Below are 22,951 nucleotides of genomic sequence, written 5' to 3' on the forward strand. Positions count from 1 at the left end.
CCTTAGATAGGAGGGAATTAACATTGGAACATCCTAAACCCATCCAGGAGCCCAAATATAAGAATTAATTTATCACCACTTTCTCCACCCAACACAAACAAATCAAGGAAATTATAAGAAAGCACTGGAAGATTCTAAAGAATGACCAGGTGCTGGGTCATACATTGCCTGTAAATGGAGGAGTTATTTATAGAGGTGCTATGTCCTTAAAAGGACAAATTGCACCTAACGTCACAGACCCCCCCCACTCACGCAAGTTTCTTTCCCCTCTCAAAGGGTTATCATTCTTGCCGTAAATGTAGAGTATGTGCACACAATACGTGCCGAAGGAAGAAAACTACATGTTTCCGGTCTACTACCACTTCTCTTGAATATTCCATGAAACATTTTTCCACTTGTGCGACTCAGCACATAGTGTATCTTATCACCTGCCCTTGTGGAAAACAGTACGTTGGTCGTACCATACAGACATTTTCCATAAGGGTAGGTGAACACATTACCAGTATCCAAAAAGGTCACACCAACCACAGGGTGCCTAGACACTACCTCGAACAACATAATAAGAAGGTAGAGGGTACTAGTTTTCAAATTATCGATAAATTTGTCCCTCATTGGAGAGGGGAATCGAAGGTGAGGGGTGTATCGAAGTTAGAGACTTTCTGGATATACCAGCTCAAATTTTACGTGCCGTCCGGCTTGAATGTTGATTGGGACATCAATGCTTTTATCAATCAGTCTTGATTTGTCCGGCACATTCATCTGTACATTTAAAAACGTATATATATTTTTTGTTCTCTTATTATGATTCCTCATTGTGATTTCTTTGGAGTTATACATGTTCTGACATTTAGGTGCTAGCTTCCTTGGGACCTCTCCCGTGTGTAGCACATTCCCTATTTTTATTTTTTGCCCTCTTATGCAATTGTTTCCTTCGATGGTCTAATGGGGAGGCACCTAGATGAGCCTATGATCGTTGGTGGAGGTAAGGTTGGGGGTGATCTTTTCCCACCCCTTCCCGATATGTGAGGTGTCGCTCGGTTCTAGGTTTTTCATAATGATTTTTCACAGTCTCAAGTACCTTTCTTTTATATATAATCTAGGGACGTGGGAGGTATTTAGGCTCCAGATGGGGCCCAGGACGTGGGTATGAGTCTCCTCCCCCACGTCAGATCCGACGTGATTGGTCACGCTGTCCTTTTGGAGCGCACACTTCCTAATACGGATGGTGGCGCCCTATTTTCTCCTTTTCCTCCATCGTTTTTGGTGAATAGGATAATGAATATGGAGAGCACTTGATTTGATCGGATCACATAATTTGGCCCGGTTTGCCTCCGCGTTCACCATCAGAATGCCACTTCCGGATATTGGAACGCACGCCTGGACGCCATAGTCACATGGCTGTTTTCGGGCATTGGAGTGCACGTTGTGTGACGCCAATCCGGAAGTAGGCAACCGCGGTGGAACACACGCAGCCTCACATGTGCAGCACGGAGCGGGGTCCCATGTAAGTATGTTTATTGTCACCTCTTTTTAAGCGCAGTGTTAGTGGGGGCTAGAGGTATGCCCCTGTTGAAGTCTTCTTAGACGAAACCGGTCGGGCACATGCCTTGGTCCACACCACTTCCATACTGCGCAAACTGTGTATTGATGACCTTCACACTTTTTTTGATATGGTTGCTGTGGTGATTACTTTCAACTTTTATTTTGAAATTTTTTGGGTTTAAATGTCTGCCCTTTTGTGGATTTTAAGAATTACATTTTTAAACTTTTTTTACGCTATGATGAGTCGTTTTCCTTGTTTTTTTCTGTTTTCCCCCATGGTTGGAGCCCACTGAGTCCATTTAGCTGGTTTTGGTTCACCCATTATCCATATCCTGAATTGGAGTGGAAGGAGTCACCTGAGAGTTGATTTATACAACATCCTGCCGAGGAGACCACCAATCCAGTGGGAACGAGGAGCATTACCACAGCAATGACCAGATTGGGCAATCGGGCCCCGTATGGTGTAGTTTGGGTCCACCTTATCCGGTAAGGGTACCCTATTATTTGGCTTTGGAGGGATCACCTTTCCTTGGAAGAAAAATTTCCATATTGATTCTACAAGAATGAACTCCCCTGTTTTGGATCTATTTCACCATTACGGACATTTACATATATATATGTCACTTATATTGAGTCTGGTTATTACTTATTCACGGTGATACGTTTGAATTTGTTTTTTTGCTACACTTCAATATTTAGAACTCTGGTTATTAGAGTTCCTGTTATTGGCGCTGCACTTTTATTTATTTAGTTTGTCACAATTATCCTTTTGTTGTGTTGGCTGCCCACCACAGATATTTTCAGGGAAGCGCAGTATTTACCTTTTTACTTTATTCAATACACTCACTAGTCCCCTACTAAAAACCAAAATATCAGCTGTGGGTTAACTGAACTTAAATAGACACCCATGTAGGACATTTCGCTAGCATTCCCTTCTATCTTCTTGCTATTCAGCAGATGAATAGTAAATCCAACAATGTTATAGTTGCTACCAGGATAGAAAATGAGGAAAAACATTTTTCTTAACTGGGACACCTGCATGGGTGACACATATTTGGGTTGGAAAAGTCTATAGGTACACTTTATAAGGCTGCTTATTGTTTCTTTTGCCTGGACATCATATTTCAGGGCCTCTTCCCTTTCACAGTATGGGGCAGATTCAGAAAGATCTGCGTAATTTTCGGCGGGCATAGCGCATCTCATATGCGCTACGCCGCCGTAACTTAGAGAGGTGAGTACCGTATTCAGAAAGAACTTGCGCCCTAAGTTACGGCGGCGTAGCGTAAATGGGCCGGCGTAAGCCCGCGTAAATCAAATTATCAAGGCAGTGGGCGTGTTGTATTACAATGAGCCGTGACCCCATGTAAATGAGTGGTCGATCGAACAGCGCATGCTCGCGCATGCTCAGAGTCACGTCGCAAATACTGCCTAAGATACGTCGGCTCAATGCTTTGTCGACGTGAACGTAACATATGCCCAGCCCTATTCACATACGACTTACGCAAACGACATAAAATACGACGCTGTTCCAATGTTTCCGACATCCATACCTTAACATGACTTACCCCTGCTTTATGAGGGGTAAAGTTACGCCGGACCGACGCCTTACGTAAACGGCGTAGCTAAATCCGATGGGCACAAGTACGTTTCTAAATCAGTGTATCTAGCTCATTTGCATATTGTACGCGTAAAACTACGGAAGCGCCCCTAGCGGCCAGCGTAAATATGCACCCAAGATACGACGGCATAAGAGACTTACGTCAGTCGTATCTTGGACAAATTCTGGCGTATCTGATTCTTTGAATCAGGCGCCGAGATACGACGCCTCACATTCGGACTTACGACGGCGTATCTGGAGATACGCCGTCGTAAATCCTTTGTGAATCTGGCCCTAAAGCTTTAGACTAATATTGAGAACACTAAATTTTGCTTCATTTGTTGGTAGCCCACAGGAAGGCTAGAACCACTGTTAGCTTTTTATTTCTGTATCCCTGTTGCAGATTTCCTCTCACTTCCTATCTGGTGAAACAAGTGTCTCCATGGCAGTAAGTGAGGGTAAAACTCTACAATATAGCCCAGCAAGCTAATATAACTAATATCATGCCTGATCAATAAAAGGTTATCCATAACTATGGGAAAATATTATTTTATAATAAATATATAATTTTTTGCTGAATTTAGTACTCCTTATTCACCTTCTCCATTTTAATTAGAAATGCATCCACATAATCTCTGGGGTTATCCGGATCCAGAGTCTCTTTGTTCTTCTCCACTCTCTTCCTGACATACTGCAGGAGCTTCTGCATGTTGGATAAAAATTGTTGGTGCTTTCCTGGGATGAACGTCATGATTCTGGGGAACATTTCAAACACCTGAAAGAAGCAAATTGTATATCCCATAGTAAATTACATATAAAGAGTAGCCAGCATGATTAAAATGCATATTCAGTGTTTTTGTATCTGTTTTCCTAGCTATAAAAATATAATATATTACATATGAATAGGCAATGTTCGAGTCGAACATGAGTTCGACTCAAACTCGAAGCTCAGTCATCCCTACTCTCAGACATGCACATACTGTACATGTAAATACATGGATGTATCTTCCTGCTAAAAATAAAGCTACTAAAATGGCTCAGCCAATCATCTGACTTGAATCCAATAGAAAATTTATGGAAAGAACTAAAGATCAGAGTTCATAGAAGAGGCCTACGAAACCTTCAAGATTTAAAGACTGTCTGTGTGGAAGAATGGGCCAAAAATCACACCAGAGCAATGCATGCGACTAGTTTCTTCATACAGGAGGCGTCTGGAAGCGGTCATTACCAACAAAGGATTTTGTATTAAATACATTCAATATTTTTTCCCTGTGCCATTCCATTTTATTACATATAGCTTAATTTCTGTACATATTTGTTTTGGTTTCTTTGTATGTATGGATTGCATGAGTTGTTACCAACATGTAGTGAAAATTTAACCACTTAACCCCCGGACCATATTGCTGCCCAAAGACCAGAGCACTTTTTGCGATTCGGGACTGCGCCGCTTTAACTGACAATTGGGCGGTCGTGCGACGTGGCTCCCAAACAAAATTGGCGTCCTTTTTTTCCCACAAATAGAGCTTTCTTTTGGTGGTATTTGATCACCTCTGCGGTTTTTATTTTTTGCGCTATAAACAAAAATAGAGCGACAATTTTGAAAAAAAATAATATTTTTTACTTTTTGCTGTAATAAATATCCCCCAAAAATATATAAAAAAACATTTTTTTTCCTCAGTTTAGGCCGATACGTATTCTTCTACATATTTTTCGTAAAAAAAAAAAAATCGCAATAAGCGTTTATTGATTGGTTTGCGCAAAAGTTATAGCATTTACAAAATAGGGGGTATTTTTATGGCATTTTTATTAATATATTTTTTTTACTAGTAATGGCGGCGATCAGCGATTTTTTTCCGGTACTGCGACATTATGGCGGACACTTTGGACACTTTTGACAAATTTTTGGGACCATTGGCATTTTTATAGCGATCAGTGCTATAAAAATGCATTGGATTACTATAAAAATTCCACTGGCAGTGAAGGGGTTAACACTAGGGGGCAGGGAAGGGGTTAAGTATGTCCCTGTGTGTTATCTTACTGTGGGGGGGGGTGGCCTCACTAGGGGAAACACTGATCCTCTGTTCATACATTGTATGAACAGAAGATCAGCATTTCCCCCGCGGACAGGACCGAGAGCTGTGTGTTTACACACACAGCTCCCGGTCCCCGCTCTGTAACGAGCAATCGCGGGTGCCCGGCGGCGATCGAGCCCGCCGGGCACACGCACGGGAGTCGGGGGCGAGCGGGGGGCGCGCGCGCACACGCCCCTAGTGGTCGCTCGAAAAGCGGACGTATAGCCACGGGCTCTCGCCCAGGAGAGCCGACCTGCCGCCGTATAATGACGGTGGCTGGTCGGCTAGTAGTTAATGTCAAAAGCACCTTTAAAATGATATATACCTGGAAAAAAAGGTGACGTGTTCAATATTTATTTTAGCAGCTGTATGTAGGCTGTATGTAGACTGAGATGAATTGTTGGTCATTCACTACTTTGGCTCTGATGAAGAGGGTTTGCCCTTGAAACGCGTCAGCCACCACCTTTGTCCCACACTATTGGTAGATTACAGCAGACCTGAAGGCGATTGGTTCCGCTTGCTATGATATGCATACACATGTTATGCATTTGTGAGTATAACAATTGTTTTTATTTTCAAATAAAATGTATTGTGGTAATGTGCTAGGTCGGTGCACCCTTCTCTATCTAGAGGCTTCTACGGGGGTAACGCTACAGTAAAATCTCAGTATGCTTGTCATTGGCTCTTCTTACCTGCCCCCAGCGTGAACTGATGATGTAGAAAGTTTCACCTATGGTTTTTACGACATCAAGAAGATCAGTATCCTCATAATCATGGCGATGCCCAAACACGATGGAAAAGATTACATTGCAAGCAACTTTGTTGAAGAATTGTTTAGGATCAAGAAATGATCCTAGAATATGAGAGATAAGAAAAATATGAGCAAGCACACAAATTACAACATGGCCCTATACATATCATGATGTTTTGGAAAGGATTTAAAGGGAAAATCTAGAATATAAATAAAGTAAAACCATGGTCACTTTAAGGGTCTGTGTCAATAGGTCTTTATTTTCAAACTGAAGCCATCGACACAATTCCAAAGCCTGTTGACACAAGGCTTATATGTCCACAAAGAGCAGGATTCAGCAAGTGTCATTCATTTCTTCCTTTTTTACGCTTATATCATGAATCATTTAATTGGATTATATTAGTCGCATTATATGGACATCCACTGCCTGGTCTTTGCGAAAGCTGACATATGTGCAACCTATACTATTACAACAACTTCCCAATTTCATGTACTAATGCCGCGTACAGATGGACGTTTTTTGTGATGAAAAAAAAAACAACGTTTTAAATCATGAAATAAAACGTCGTTTTTGAAACTTCATTTTCAAAAACGACGTTGCCTACACACCATCGTTTTTTCAAAATGCTCTAGCAAAGCGCGGTTACGTTCAGCGCGTACAACGGCACTCTGTTCCATTGAAGCTCGCTTCATAACTTGCTTCTGAGCATGCGCGGGTTTAAAAACGTTGTTTTAAACGTCGTTTTGCCCACACACTATTATTTTAAATGACACGAAAAATGACGTTTTGAAAAACGACACAAAAAATTCAAGCATGTTCGTTTTTCAGAAGACATAAAACGACGTTTTCCCCCACACACGGTCATTTTAAATGACGTTTTCAAAAACAAAGTTTTTTTCATCACAAAAAACGACCGTCTGTACGCGGCATAAGTGTATTTATTAGGGCTGTTACTGATCAAAATGCTTGTGTTCGATTAATCGTTTTTTTTTTAATCGACTAATTTCGATTAATTATAACACACATACAGATCCAACTACTTTTAGCTGATCTCCTTGCAGGCTGATTCCCAATGCAGCTACCAACCACTGGAAAAATGAATAGCAGGGTACACAAAATACACAAAGGCAACGCTCGATGGGAATAGCATTAAAACTTTTATAGTATTCAAGTAGGTAACAAAATAAATATTGCAGAAATTTGTGAAAAGGGGGTACCCTTCGGGTTTGGTATGTATTTGGAGGGGAACCCCACACCAAAAAAAAAAAAAAAAATCAATACCAGACCCTTATTTGAGCATGCAGCATGACAGGTCAGGAAAGGGAGTGCCCCCCCTCCCCCTCCTGAACAATACCAGGCCTGCATGCCCTCAACGTGGGTTGGTGCTTTGGGGCAAGGCCTCAACATGGGTTGGTGCTTTGGTGCAAGGGGGCCACCCCAAAGCACCTTGTCCCCATGTTGATGAGGACAAAAACCTGTTCCCCGAAACTCTGAGCTGTGGTTGTAGGGGTCTGTGGGCAGGGGTTTTTTCGAAATCTGTAAGTTCCCTTTAATAAGGGGGCTCCCAGATCCCCCTCCCCCATGTGAATGAGTATGGGGACAGGAGCCAGTTTTTGACAATTTTTTTATTAAAAAAATGGCCCCAGATGTGACATCATCAAACTATGCATGCTGGGTAGCCATCATCACAATGGGGTGGTGCCACCAGGTAAAGTTGCCAGGTGGCCCCGCCCCTTAGCTATTTAAGAACTGTCACATAGCAGGGCAGGCAAACCTCTGGAACATTCATCGCGAATGGAGCTTTTTTGGTTATTCTTTTTTTTTTTTCGTTTCCGTGGTGTGGCGGGCGTCGTTATTGGCGATGGATCTACATCAGGAGGACATTTTTTTTATAAATTAATTGTCAAAAAATAGCTTCTACCTTTATTCACTTGTTGAATTTTTTTATTGAAGGGGTAGGGGTACTATGTATGCCTGGTATGGATCTGGGGGGGGGGGGCTCCATTTTTTCACAATTTTTTTCACCGGCAATTTTTTTTTTGTACATTCAGCTGTCAGCGGGCAACCCCGTTGACAGCTGATGACTTACAGACTTTCTAAATAAATCACAGTTGTGTCTCCCCAATGTCTTGCTGTGCCTTTTTCAACCATGCTGTGACTCATTCAGGGGGTCATGCACTACACGCTACTGAGCGAATTCCTCACAATATAGACCGGTATTAACAACATTTATATATATATATTTTTTACAATATTTTGTACAGAGCTTGCTCTAAAGCCTTCTTTGTTTATCCCATGGTACAGCTATAAAATCCTGACAAGGGTTCCAACCCCTTACTACTGGCTTTAGATGTGTTTTTAATAGTGATGTTTCCTTACCTTTGGTCTGTTTTAATTTGGTCACCAAACATTGAGACTCCTCTATAATACAGCTTTCTATACTCTTCTTTCCCATGCCAAAATCTCGCATTGCTGACAGAGAAAATCGACGAAGCTCTCTCCACCTGTCTATGTCACTCGTAAAGGCCACTCCTGATCAAAAAAATAAGGACAAGTTATTATATAACGACAGGTCTATAATGAAGTTTTATAAATCCATAGGTTATAAATGCAGCTAAAGGTCCATGTCCAAAATTATACATAAAGAAAATAATGCAGTTATGCCGCGTACACACGGTCGTTTTTTGTGATGAAATAAAACAACGTTTTTTATCATGAAAAAAAACAACGTTTTTCAAACTTCATTTTAAAAAACGACGTTGCCTACACACCATCGTTTTTCAAAATGCTCTAGCAAAGCGCGGTTACGTACAACACGTACGATGGCACTCTGTTCCATTCAAGCTCCCGTCTCATAACTTGCTTCTGAGCATGCGCGGCTTTAAAACGTTGTTTAAAACGTCGTTTTAGCCCACACACGATCATTTTTTATGACACAAAAATTGAAGCATGTTCAAATTTTTTTTGGTAGTTTTTTTGAAGACAAAAAACGATGTGAAGCCCACACACAATCATTTTAAATGACGTTTTTAAAAACGTTGTTTTATTTCATCACAAAAAACGACCGTGTGTACGCGGCATAACAGCTAGTTTACACTTGGTTCAAAACATGGCTAGCAATTCCTAAAGCACAGGCGGATAACAAGAGAGCTTTTGACAAGAAGAGAAGAGGAGAACTGAATCTCTAGGTGGGTGACCGAGGGTGGCTGTCTACAGCAAATCTACAATTGGCTTGTCCTTCGAGGAAACTTGCACCCAGGTTCGTGGGGCCGTTTCCGGTGAAGAAGAAACTTAAAGGGTCACTAAAGGAATTTTTTTTTTTTTAGCTAAATAGCTTCCTTTACCTTACTGCAGTCCTGGTTTCATGTCCTCATTGTTCGTTTTTGCTCTAATCCTTCTCTGTTCTGAACACTTCCTGGTTGTCTGTTTCCTGATGAAAAAAGTCATGGGAGCTTTCTCTCTGTGGTCACTAATCAAGGAGGTGTGATTACTGTGTGTCTAAAACCCCTCAACACCAATCAGTTTTTCATTTTCCAAACCATCGCTGCCCTGTATTGGCTCTGTGCAGCAGAGAAGCAGGAAACAACATGCAAAAACGAAACAGAAACTGTAGGTACATTATATGATTGATTTTTATCTATTTTTAATACTTTTTAAAAGGAATCGGTTAATTATGTCTATATACCCTGTAAACAGTCATTTCAGCAAAAAAAAATGTTTTTCTTTACAACTCCTTTAACGTGGCATTGTATGAATAATTACCAGACTCATTTGGAATTCACCCAGTATTCCATGTTTCACTTTTAAAACCTGCAGTGCCAGATTCCTTCCCAGAAAGAGGTTCCAGGCCACCTGAACCTGTACTTGTAAATGGGGATGAGGAATATGAAATAGAAGCTATTTTGTATTGTAGGAAAAGAAGGAATCAGCTACATTTCTTAATTAAATGGAAAGGTTATGGGGGAGCAATTTCAGGGGCATGCTGGCCATAGTACAGCCAAAGTTCCAAGGCAAAGGCAGATACGCTTGCGCAAAAATATTAGCACGCACAGGTGAACGCATATGCGCATGTGCGTGCGTTAACCATTAATGCTGGCGTCAAATGGCCTATATAAGGGCAGCAGCTGCACTAGTGCTTTGCTGTTTGACCTGCAATGTTACCTGTATACCCGTTCCTGTAATCTATGCTTGATTCCTGTGTTTGACCCGTCTTATTCTGACCACGCCTGCTCTCCACCTATCCTGACCTCAGCTTGCCTTTAAGACTTTGTTATAGCTCTCAGCTGCCTGATATCCTGCTGCCATTCGCTGCTTCAGCCATCCACCCCAGCTCTGGTGACGCACCTACCACACACCTCTGCGACCAACGGAAGATCTTGCAGGCACTCTTACCTCACCGAGCTCTCCAGGCCACTGTCGCAACTCTGTGGCCCTTGAGCCGGCGCCGTACGAGATGTCTCCCGCTACACGTCAGGCTCTGCCACAAGGTATGTGACACTCAGTATTCTGTATAGAACTGAACGCTAATTCAGGTCTCATTTATGGTCATTTTATGATGTGACCTTTGGAGAACTTTATTTGGGCTTCTGGAATTCTCTTTAGGGAAGGGATATGGATGATTTCCTTTTTTTCTTAGATGTAATAGTTTTTATGGTTCATGATCCAAGCACAAAAATCTTAATCTAGGCATCTTGGCAATATCTTATGCCGCTTACACACGATCATTTTTCGGCATGAAAAAAAAACGTTGTTTTTCAGCATGTCCAAAAAACAAAGTTTTTCCAACTTCATCATTAAAAACGACGTTGCCCACACACCATTGTTTTTTAAAAATGATGAACAAAGCACGGTGACGTACAACACGTACGACGGCACCCTAAAGGGGAAGTTCTATTCGCCTTTGGGCTGCTTTAGCTGATTCCTTGTTAGTAAAAGACTGTAACTGTCACCACCATTTACGATCTTCCATTCCTCCAACCCACGACAGCTTATCCGACAGTCCGACAAGCCAGCAGACACGATCCATAAGAATTCCCTCAGAAAGACGAGACATACGCTCTGTGTTCCGAGTCAAATGAATGAGCCCATGCTTTAATGGTTAGCTCTCTTATATACAGTACAGGCGTGTTACAGTTAATCAAAGGAACAAAGAAAACTCTCCACCCACACATCACACAATGGGGCTTCAATCACATTCTTTTAGATAATGACATTTAGAGGAGTTAATTATCCCCCAGACGTTCCGTCTCTGCCAATAAGTGATTCACCTGCATAATACACATTCCTATGTCAGACGTTTTGGCACCGATCTGACATAATTAACATGACAAGTACATTCCACACACAAAACAGTATTAGCATACATAATGAAAGGTCTTAGGAACCAGGCTGAATTAACACCTAAAAGCTAGACATCTGACCTTTACAGACTTAATTAGCATCTCACAATGGAATGTCCAGGAGCAGACGCAATTAACACCTCAAAAGCATGTCCCCCCCCATTGAATGAAAACACTCCATTTGGAGTCAGACTTTAACAACTTGTAATATTCCAAGATATCCTGCAAAACATGAATTATCAGTTATCAGTCACCCTATGCCCAAAAAGGGGCACAGGGTGACCCTAGACCCAAGAGTCATTAGTGACGCTGGCACAGGAGTACCCCCCATCCTTCAAATGTCTCTGGGTGTCATGGGTCATTCCGTTACAAAGACGATTCGCGCTTTTATGTCTGTTACAGCGTGATGAATGTGCTTACTCCATTATGAACGGTAGTTTTACCAGAACGAGCGCTCCCATCTCATAACTTGCTTCTGAGCATGCGCGGGTTTAAAACGTCGTTTTAGCCCACACACGATAATTTTTTACTACCCAAAAAAACGACATTGTTTAAGGCTCCATTCACATTGTAACGCCGCGTACGCGGCGTATTTTGCCGCGATTAGTTAACTTTTTTTTTCACAAAGAATTTACATTGATGTCTATGGCCGAACGCCAATGCCGCCTGAAAAAAAGGGTCCGGGACTTGTTTTCAGGCGGCAGGCGTACGGCGTCTATGAGATGTGAACCATCTCATAGACATCAATGGAAATTCTCCCCTCCAGTGGCACGGGCGTCGCGCTTCAGGCGTTTTGTCGCTTAGGTGTGAATGAGGGCTAAAACGATGTTAAAAAATGCAGCATGTTCGAATTTTTTTTTTTTGTCGTTTTTCAGAAGATGAAAAACGATGTGCAGCCCACACACAATCATTTTAAATGACGTTTTTAAAAGACCTGCCACCAAGATGGGGTAAGTGCCGGTCAGACAACGAGCGGGCAGGGGGGGTGCTAGTTAAAAAAAACATCAAATGCAGCCACTGTGCCCATCAAGTGCAGCCACTGTGCCCCATTTAACTAGCACCCCCCCTGCCCGCTCGTTGTCTGACCGGCACTTACCCCATCTTGGTGGCAGGTCAGGCAGCGGGTGACGGCGGCGAGCTGTGTCCTCCATGCTTCCACCGTGCGCCTCTTATTTCCTCCTGCTAGGCGTCCAATAGGTTTTACTGTGCTTTCAGACAATCAGGTAATGGGTATCAGACCTGTGCTTCCTGATTGGCAGAGAGGCAGAGAGGCAGGTCAGTAGGCATGTGCAATTTTTTAAGTTACGAATACGTTTTCCGTCAATTTTCGTTATTTTAGTTGATTCGTTAACATACGAATGAACGAATGGTTTAGCGCAATTGATAACGAATAACGATATTTTCAAAATAACGAATATGAAAAACAACGAAGATACGAAAGATGAAAGAAACGAAAACATAGAAACAACGAAAATACCGAACCCAAAAAAAAAAATAATTACGAAAAACAAAATGAACGAAAATGCAAACTTACTAATATTCGAAGACCGAAAAGAAAACGAAATGCCGAACAAAGACTAAAAAACGAAAATCAAAACTAACGAAAAATAAATTACGAATCTTCGGAAAACTGAAATGAAAACAACGAAAATACAAAATAATGTAAATTAGCTTTCGTTAGTACTGAAATATTTCTGGACATTGACCAATAGCCACTGAGCGCTGTCCCTTTCCTCTGAAGAGGTTTGTTCCTTCCCCCAATGAGCTTCTTTCTCATTACCTCCTGGCTCCTTGTGTCTTTTTCTGTGTTAGACTGCAGTGCATCTAATTTCTAGATTTGTATTTGTAATATCTGACATATTTTAGTTTTCTTCTACGTCAGACTTCATTCTAGACAGGGTGTGTGTGCTAACTAAGACAGTCAAGTCAATCACAGTAAAATCCGAATTACAAAATTACGACGAGTAGTGTGTCGAATAAACGTAAAATGTATTCTAACAGAATTACGAATGCAATAAAATCTACAAAAGTACGTTTTTACAATCAAAGGAAATTAGACATGAAAATACGAATGATCATAAAGCAACGAAAATATATTTCTTTACGAAAATACGAATGCGGCATGATGGAAAATATAATGTAAATACGAATAACAAAACAACGAAAATTAAACTAACGTAAAAACGAAGGAACGAATAAAATCATTTTAAAAATACGAACGCGGCAGAATACAAAATATAACGAAAATACGAATCTCGATTCAACGAACAATAAACTAACAGAAAAAAACGGAAACGGAAAAAAGAGTGTTACGAAAATACTAAAGAGTACGAATACGATAACTAACGCCTTACGAAATTACGACTCGTTACGAATCACGATAAACGAACAGAAACGAAACAGAAATAAACGAAAATTTTTGCTGTGCACATGTCTACAGGTCAGTGTTAAAAAATAAATATTCACTTACTTTTACATATGGGTGGGCTCCGAGTGCAATGTTCTGCACTCCGAGTGCACCCTATGTTGAAGCCTGTTAGAGCCTATGAGCCCATGCAATGTCTGTGAGATGCAAGTTCAGCATTACAGTTGTATGGCTGAACTTGCATTAGATTTACAGGAAAAAAAAGCGCAGGGACTTTTTTCCCTGCACTGGAATCAGATCGCATGGATGTTCTCACCTATGCGATCCAATTCTTGTGTGAGTTCACAGTTCGCACTGCAATCTGTGAACTGATCTGCAGGTGTCATTAACAATGTATTGACACCCCCAGCGGTTCGCAGAAGGCAGTGTGAACTGCCTGTGGGAGAGATGCGGTGCAGGAACCAGCGCTGTAATCGCGCTGGTTCCTGCATCACATCAGTGTGAACCCAGGCTAATGGATGGGCTGCCACTGCAAGAGATGGTCACAGATAAGGATGAGCTCTGGCGTGTTTGCATGCTACACGTTCAGAGCCCGCCAGGAAGTGTGCACGGCGCTGCGCTAATCACAGCCAGGGAGACATTTCCCAATCTCTGCAGCCGAGCATCGGACAATGTCTCCCTGGCTGTGATTAGCACAGCGCCGTGCAGACTTCCTGGCGGGCTCTGCACGTGTAGCATGCGAACACGCCAGAGCTCATCCTTAGTCACAGACTGCAGACATGGATGGGCTGAAATTACACTGCACTCGGGTCACGTGTGACTTTGCTCCACTAACTTGCCTAGTGGGGGGCACTAGTTTGGGCAGTGGGAGCATTTATCCACATCTCTTGTGGGGTGCCTAGAGCCATCCCTTTTGTGGCAGACAGCATCTGTTTGATTGGGGGGGATATGTGCTAGGGGGGCTTTGGAAGGGGAGAAGACATGTGCTGGTGGGGTGGATTTAATATCCAAACCCCCTTAACCTGCCACAATGGATGGACCAGGGATGGGATTGCGCTGGGATAGAGCTGGAACGGGATCAGGGGATGGATAGAGCTGGGATGGTGTCGGGGTGGTAGATGAGCTGGGATAGGATTGGGGGAATGGATAGAGCCGGGATGGGATCGGGGGAATAGATGAAGCTGGGATTAGATCAGGGGACATGGATGAAGCCGGGATGGGATCGGGGACATGGATGAAGCCAGGATGGGATCGGTGAGAATGGATGAAGCCGGGATGGGATCGGTGAGAATAGATGAAGCCAGTGTGGGATCAGGGGGGAAGGGATGGAGCCGGGATGGTTTGGGCAGATGGATGGAGCCGGGATGGGATCAGGGGGAATAGATGAAGCCGGGATGGGATCAGGGGGGGAAGGGATGGGATCGGGGGAATGGATGGAGTCGGGATGGGATTGGGGGGAATGGAGTCGGTATGGGATGGGGGGCATGGAGTTGGGATGGTATGGGGGGGATGGATGGAGTCGGGATGGGAGTTGGGTGGGGTGGATGGAGCTGGAATGTTATTGGGGATGGATGGAGCAGGGATGAGATTGGGGTGGATGGATGGAGCTGGTATTGTATGGGGGCATGGATGAAACAGGGATTGGATCGGGGGGTGGATGGTATGGAGGGGATGAGTGGATATCCTCTCCCCCAAATCACTCCAAGTGGACTCTTTGCTTGTCCCCCTTCCCTCACCCTCTTCTTCGTGCCCCCCTCCCCTCCAAGACTCACTTTTAGTTTACACCGATAACAGACCTCAGACCAGCGCGCTCTCGATACAGGTGCCCCCTTCCCTCCTCCTCCTCTGACCTCTGTGCACAGGAAAAACATTACAGCACAGGAGGAGGAGGGGCGAGTTCAGTTTGACACTGCACAGTGTGTGTGTGTGTCAGGCGGCAGCTGGGAAAAGAAGAGCTGCCGGCTGGGCTGCAATTCACAGTGGAGTGGACCGGAGCTTGCGGCGTGCGGGAAAGGAGACACCCCGCACAAGCCGCAGGCATTGCGGCACTGACTCCGTTTGAGAATGGAACATATTGTTTGCAGCATGGTCCCGGCGAATCATGGTATAGGCAAATTAGGCGGCCGCGAGGCCCCTGTGGGGGCGAGGCCTAAGGTGACCGCCTAATGTGCCTAATTGGAGAGCCGCCTCTGAGGCACTATAGCAAGCTCTGTGTTCTTCAGCTATAGTAGCCCCCTTTACCATAAGGTAAGCAGGCCTACAGCTACTTGGTTGCCCCCAAAACTTATACACAATGCTACAGTGCCTGGCTACCATGCCGTAGCAGGAATGAGATAAGCACAGCAAACAAGTACTTGCGGCTGGCAGACAGGCAGAGTGGTTTAATGGTGGTCCGGGATAGTGGCAGGTCATTTTCAGAGAGTAGTCTGGGTCAAGTTCGTAATCTAAAGGCAAGCAGAGTTTAGAGAGTACTTAAAAGTCCAATCTGAGGGCAATATCAAGGATATTCAAACTAGCTGGCAGCTGGCTGGGGATCGGGCGAAGGTAAAGGCACAGGAACAAGCAGGTAAACAGGGAGCTGAAAGCATGTGTTGCTAACAATATCACAAGTATGAAACTTGGGCTTAAAACTGGTTTGCGCTCCACCTAGAGGCTGTTTCTACTGGCAGTCAGACAGGGAGAGTGCAGCTCAACCAAAACCAGGGTTCTGGAATAAGACCAGCAACTGCCATGGAACTAGAGCATTACTCGCTCCTGACAGCAATAAGATTGTCCACCCCCATCTGCTGCAATTACAGAGAACTTGAGGGCACAGCCACACAATGCAATCTCACATAGATTAATAAATAATTTAAGACTGAACACCAACTAAACTTCTTAGTTTAGTACCAGAGTCCACTTACTAATTTTATTAATTTGAATATCCATAGGTAGGCAGTGCATAGAAATAATGTACAAAGTAAAAAAAAAAAAAAAAAACATTACACAATTATAAAAAAAAACAAAGAATTTGGGGAAGCGCAAGTTCGATAACTACTGAATAACTGCTCAATTTATTGGGGTCTGAATGTGGGCTGGACTCTAACCCTTGGCCAAACACTACTTGTGGTGTCACCTCACCTGCTGAGAGGTGGGGTTCTGGCCTTTTAAAGTAGCCATAGTCTGTATGGACCTGATGACTAGGTCAGCAATAGAATTTATAAAATCAACGCATGACTGAACAAGGGTCTCGCCCTGTTGATTCATTATGGAAGTTGTTTAGTTTATACATTTTCTAATGAACTCCAAATTTTCTGAATGATTTAAATTTGGTTCGGATGCGATTTTTTTTATTGCTGTCATTCTTTTGTTTAGATTTCAGCTCTCAGTGGTGAAGCCCGCTGACAGCTGATGAGTCATCGGTTGTTAAGGACAAGGCGGTCGGGTTCCCGGCCCACTCCTTAGCAACCAGCTATTCTTCACACAGAATTCAAATTGGTCAATCATTTTTTCAACAATCCAAATTCGAATCATTCTAAAAATGTGGAATTCCTTAAAACGAATAAAATGAAACTAAACTAATTTCAAACAAACAAAATTCATTACTATTGAATTCAGAGATTCAGCTACATCCCAATCTCTGAATAACCCAAAATTCTATAAAAATCCTGGAACATTTTTTACCTTATTGCAGGGAATGCATTATGCAAAAAACAAAAAAACAAAAAAACCCTGTTAACCCATAGGTAACCCATATCAATAAATTTCCTCCCCAATTTTTTAAGCTGATTTCTTTTTTTTTTTTTTTAACTATTCATAAGTAAAATTGATATGCGCTTTCATTCGGTGAAATTGTTATGCATTTTTTTCCTATAAATACATCCCTAACTTAACTGTCTTCACTACTGTGAGAATTTCCATCCACAGCGTAATCTCACACTCAAGCACCTTTCATTTAAAATGTAACTAAAGGCCCAACTTATGATCTTGCTCAAAGGCCTTCAGAAAACATCCCTTCTCCAAGTGTAGCACCCCTGTTGAATGGTAGATATATGTATTCTATTTATGGCTGAGCTGTAACCATCTGAGTTGGAATCTATTTATCAGGATTCTGCAGGTTCTCCCCTTTAATCTGGTGGTTGATTACTCTTGCCTATTGGTGTAAGAATGTTCCAGCAAACAACCTTTGGAGTTAGGAATGTTTATCCAGCCCAGTCAATGTCTGAGGGGCTAGTTCAGAAGGTAGGTCTTAGAAGCATTTGGGGAGAGCTAGTCAGAGTCTGCGGATGTCCTTCTGGGAGGGTGCAATATCTGAGAAGCTGCTACTATGTGTTGGGTCACAACTAGGGTGACCACATTTCCAAACTGCCTTTCAGGGACACACCCCTTCTCTCACCTTCCCCCAAAAAAAGATGAGGGGGGGTGGGGGGAAATGTAGTCTTGGGGTTGATGGGGAATTTGGCGGCGGTTTGTCAGGTGAATGTGCCACTTGCCACCAGATGCAGTGCCGCTTGCCACCCATCGTCTGCCACCAGATGTCACTACCTCTGCATGAGCCACGTGCGTAGAAGGAAAGGAGTGGCATCACTATCTGGAGAATAAGGATCACACCAGTCCCTGCTGCTTGCCGCTGGGTGCCGGAAATGGAGGAGGAGCCGAGGTGGGTGGGGACAGCAGTGCTGCACTAGGCACAGGCCTCGCTCCCGTTCTCACTGTCTGAGAGTAAATTGTCACTGGTTGTAAGATGCCAGGCAGCGTCGGCCCTAGCAACTAGTTCCGGAAATGTAGTTATTAGTTAGTAGGGGGTGGCTGTGTCCTCTTTTTCATTCCGGGACATTGTATTGTCCCGGAATGAAGGTGCCCGGGACCCGGGACAGACATGTTTATTGTGGGACAGTCCTGGGCAATCCGGGATACGTGGGCACCCTAGTCACAACATGTGCTGTGGGCTGGGGGCCATAGGAAGAGACATCTGGTAAAGCTCACTTAAGAGTATTGCTAAGGGGCTGGGGAGAAGCTGCAGCCTGGACATTGTGAAGGACCAAATGCCTATATCTTGAGGTATTGTGGGACATGTCTTGATAAAGGGACAAATGGCTTGTGGTGCTATAGCTGCACTTTGAATGCTCTTTCAGAATCACAGGATTTTGAGCCATCACTGACAGTGTTCCTTCTGTACAATGACACTGGTCCTTGGGACAAATAGTGAGGGTGACTCTTCCCGGCAGCGAAACAAAGAATTATATTTTTGCTACATATGTACAAATTACTCACCATGGTTTTTGCAGGTTGTGTCAAATGTTGCTGTATCTCCTCTGCCTAAGAAATCATCAGCTCTATCCACATAGACTTCTTTGACTGCATCGTATCCATTAACCACCACAACTGGACGAGACCCCAGATAGATGGTAAACACGTCCCCGTATTTTTCTCTCATCTATGTGGAAATAGAATATATTAATGTTATAGATTCATGGATTCAGTCAATTGTATCTGACTATACACCTCAATGTTTTATTATTTTAAAGTTTGCTTAGCCTTAGGCCGGGTACTAACGAGCAAACATGTACGGTGAAACCGGTCCGTCGGACCGTTTTCACCGTACATGCCTGCCAGAGGGCTTCTGTACGATGGTTGTACTAACCATCGTACAGAAGTCCGCGCGTAAACATTACGCGGGGCGTGTCCGCGTCGTCGCCGCGATGATGACGCGGCGATGACGCTGCGACGTGGGCGGGCCTGCCATTTAAAGGCTTCCACGCATGCGCTCGGACATGTACGGTAGGTCTGTACTGACGACCGTACATGTCCGAGCGGGCAGGATTCCAGCGGACGGTTTTAAAACACGTCCAGGAATATTTGTCTGCTGGGAAAAGGCCCGGCAGGCAAATGTTTGCTGGAATTCGGCCCGCTCGCGCCTACACACGACCGAACATGTATGCTGAAACTGGCCCGCAGACCAGTTTCAGCATACATGTTTGGTCGTGTGTACGGGGCCTTAGATATACAGTATTTTTCATGTTTCATATTTTTTCGAGTGTATGTATAAAAGACGTGAATGTAGGCAGTTGCAGGTTTTCCTCTATCCAGTAGGTGCTACTATGCCATTATACAGTTTAAGTGGAGTCTTTAGAGAGAATTGTTTCCTCTTGGACTCTGGAAGTGTCGCAGATGTAGCAGCCGACTTATTGAAGACTGGATTATTGAGCAACTTCTGGTAGTCATCTTGGTGTGGGAGTAGGACCCATGTCTTTCGGGCATACCTGGAGTGAGTGGTAGGGCAGGGATAAAGATCCTGATGGTTAGGGAGATTGAATAGTGCAGGGAGAGGTTCCAGGTGAATAGGGTCAGATCATGCACAACTTCTGTGCAGAGGAAACATTCTGGTATCCGGACTAGTGAAGTGGAGCTCTTCCCAGTAGTGCACAAGGCACTGGCTGAGAAGGCACAATAACCTGGCAAAGAGAAAGTGCTGAGACAAGGCTTTTATAGGAAGTTCATGGGAGGAGCAAGGAGTTCAAGGTTCAACAGCAATCAAGACACAAGGCAGGGTTGTCCAATGGATATGATAGGATTGTCAAATAGATCAGGCAGAGCACGGTCCAGCATCCCAAATAGCCCAGTGGGAAGAGTAAACGCTGGACACAGAAGAGGTCCCAGGTTCAAGCCCAAGTCCTGACACCTACTTTGAGGAAAGAGGCACCTTTTCATTCACATCCAGATTTTATCCTTGGGCCTGCTAGGCTTCTAATACCTGTAAAAGGGCTGGCGTTGCTATTCTCTTTAAACTTGACTCCCCATTCACATACTCAGAGTCCTACATCGACCCACGGGGTAATTTTATTATCCTGTGTGATTCCTGGCAGATGCAGGCAGTTGCTTTTTGTGTCCTATATGCCCCAAATGTCCGACAACTCAGCTTCCTTTCCCACCGCTTTTGTTCTAATCACGAATATTTGATCGTACATGGTGATTTAAATCTAACTAATTCTGTTACTTTTGATCGCCATGTGGTAGAACCCAGTGGCGGGGCATCCATATAGGGCCCCTCTCGCTCCCGCACCGCCACTGAATACAATACATAGATTCATGCATTGCATGAATCTATGTATTGCCACTGCCGCCGACTATTCAGATGGCCGGCCCCCTGGTGAGCGCCGGCCATCTGAATACCGGCAGCTGGTTGACTGTGGAAGTTCCTATCAGAGCCAGCGGCTCTTATAGGCTTTCCGATTACAGCCCTCAGGCTGTAATAGGCTTCCAAATACTTATCCAGGGACGCAGGGGGGGTGCGTTCCTTGGATAAGACTGACAGGCGTCTCAGCCAATCATGTTCACCAGTTATGAGAAGACATTGAGGGACCGTGAAAGGAGGATGGCCGGCCCCAGAAAGGTAAGTGCCGGGCGGGGCGGGCAGCATTTTACAGGGTATAGTGGCGACAATTACAGGGCACAGTGGTGACAATTGGCACAGTGGTGACAATTAAAGGGCACAGTGGTGACAATTGGCACAGTGGCGACAATTACAGGGCACAGTGGTGACAATTACAGGGCACAGTGGCGACAATTACAGGGCGCAGTGATGACAATTACAGGGCACAGTGGTGACAATTGTAACAGTGGCAACAATTAAAGGGCACAGTGGCGACAATTGGCACAGTGGCGACAATTACAGGGCACAGTGGCGACAATTGGCACAGTGGCGACAATTGGCACAGTGGCGACAATTACAGGGCACAGTGGCGACAATTGGCACAGTGGCGACAATTGGCACAGTGGCGACAATTAAAGGACACAAAAAGCGACAATTAAAGGGCACAGCAATTGGCACAGTGGCGACAATTACAGGGCACAGTGGTGACAATTACAGGGCACAGTGGCAACAATTACAGGGCGCAGTGGCCACAATTAAAGGGCAGCCACAATTAAAGGGCACAGTGGCGACAATTACAGGGCACAGTGGCGACAATTACAGGGCACAGTGGGGACAATTACAGGGCACAGTGGCGACAATTAAAGGGCACAGTGGCTGCGTTTGATGGCATGGCACAGTGGCTGCGTTTGATGGCATGGCACAGTGGTGACAATTGATAGTACAGTGGCTGCGTTTGATGGGCCCAGCGGCTGCATTTGATGGGCCCCCCCAAAAAATGTGAGCACCAGCCACCACTGTTTCAATGTAATACTTCCTTCCCTGATACATAAGGACCAGCTGGGGACAATACTAGGAGAGTTATAGATCTGATTAATGTGGCAAATCGAGATGGCTTTGTGTCCTTGATACTCAGCCTAGATGTGGAAAAAACTTTTGACCGCCTTGGTTGGCCGTTTCTGTTTGCTACATTGCATCGCGCGCATGCTCAGAATCACGTCCTTAAGATACGTCGGCTCAATGCTTTCGACGTGAACGTAACCTACGCACAGCCCCATTCACGTACGGCTTACGCCAACTATGTAAAATCTGACGGCTGTTCCGTCGTCCATACCTTGCACAGGCTGCGCCGCCTATAGAGGTGTTTTATCTTTACGCCGGCGTATGTCTTACGTAAACGGCATAGCTTACTGCGACGGGCATATGTACGTTCGTGAATCGGCGTATCTTGCTCATTTACATATTCTACGCGTAAATCAACGTAAGCGCCCCTAGCAGCCAGCGTAAATATGCACCCAAGATACGACGGCGTAGGAGACTTACGTCGGTCGTATCTTGGCCAAATTCAGGTGTATCTGGTTTCCAGAATACGCTTAAAGATACGACGGCGCACATTCGGACTTACGACGGCGTATCTACTGATACGTCGGCGTAAATCTTTATGAATCCGGCTAATTGTGCTTATATTTCTGTGTGTTCATTTATTTTGTCTTTATTTTTGATGACAATCAGAAAAATTGTTATTTACAAAAAAAAAAAACTAGAAAGTATTACACACCCTCTAGATTTCACAATATGTTAGATGATTGATGATCCTTCTGATGATTCTTCAGAAAACTGTTTTAGAGGTTAGCTAAGGCTAAGGGCTCTTATCTTCATGTTTTTTGGAGCTGTGAGAAAATACAACCAATATGGCAGAGAATATCTTAACTAGCCTCACAAATCACATCTGGTTCTATCACCCTTTCTCCTTCAATGTGTTTACTGTTTGAATTTTGTGAACGGCTTCTTCAGTACAATTTTTTTTTTTTTAAACCATAGATTTTTATTAAATTTCACAGTGTACATTTAAAGTAAAAAGCAGTTCTTACAGTATAAGAAAAATAGTGGGTACCAACAAGGGAACTTACTGTGGAAACGTTACTACATTTGC

General features: G+C 43.9%; 2 protein-coding genes across 3 annotated transcripts in view; one reads left to right on the top strand and one right to left on the bottom strand.

The window, feature by feature from the left end:
• LOC120913358 (cytochrome P450 2G1-like) overlaps positions 1-5,784 on the top strand; it is a 68,618-nt gene extending 62,834 nt beyond the window's left edge. Inside the window, exon 10 of the mRNA XM_040323235.1 lies at positions 5,587-5,784. Within this exon, the coding sequence (XP_040179169.1) occupies positions 5,587-5,607 (21 nt within the window). The 3' untranslated portion in view covers positions 5,608-5,784. The remainder of the gene's footprint in view (positions 1-5,586) is intronic.
• The window catches only part of LOC120913355 (cytochrome P450 2G1-like), a 48,805-nt gene that overhangs the window by 19,744 nt on the left and 6,110 nt on the right, over positions 1-22,951 (bottom strand). For both annotated transcript variants that reach the window (XM_040323232.1, XM_040323231.1), the window contains exons 2-5: positions 18,921-19,083; positions 8,343-8,495; positions 5,904-6,064; positions 3,738-3,914 (exon numbers count right to left, since the gene is read on the bottom strand). In XM_040323232.1, coding sequence (XP_040179166.1) covers positions 3,738-3,914; positions 5,904-6,064; positions 8,343-8,495; positions 18,921-19,083 — 654 coding nt within the window. The remainder of the gene's footprint in view (positions 1-3,737; positions 3,915-5,903; positions 6,065-8,342; positions 8,496-18,920; positions 19,084-22,951) is intronic.

Source organism: Rana temporaria, chromosome 9 (genome assembly GCF_905171775.1).
Source record: "Rana temporaria chromosome 9, aRanTem1.1, whole genome shotgun sequence".
Classification (NCBI taxonomy): domain Eukaryota; kingdom Metazoa; phylum Chordata; class Amphibia; order Anura; family Ranidae; genus Rana; species Rana temporaria.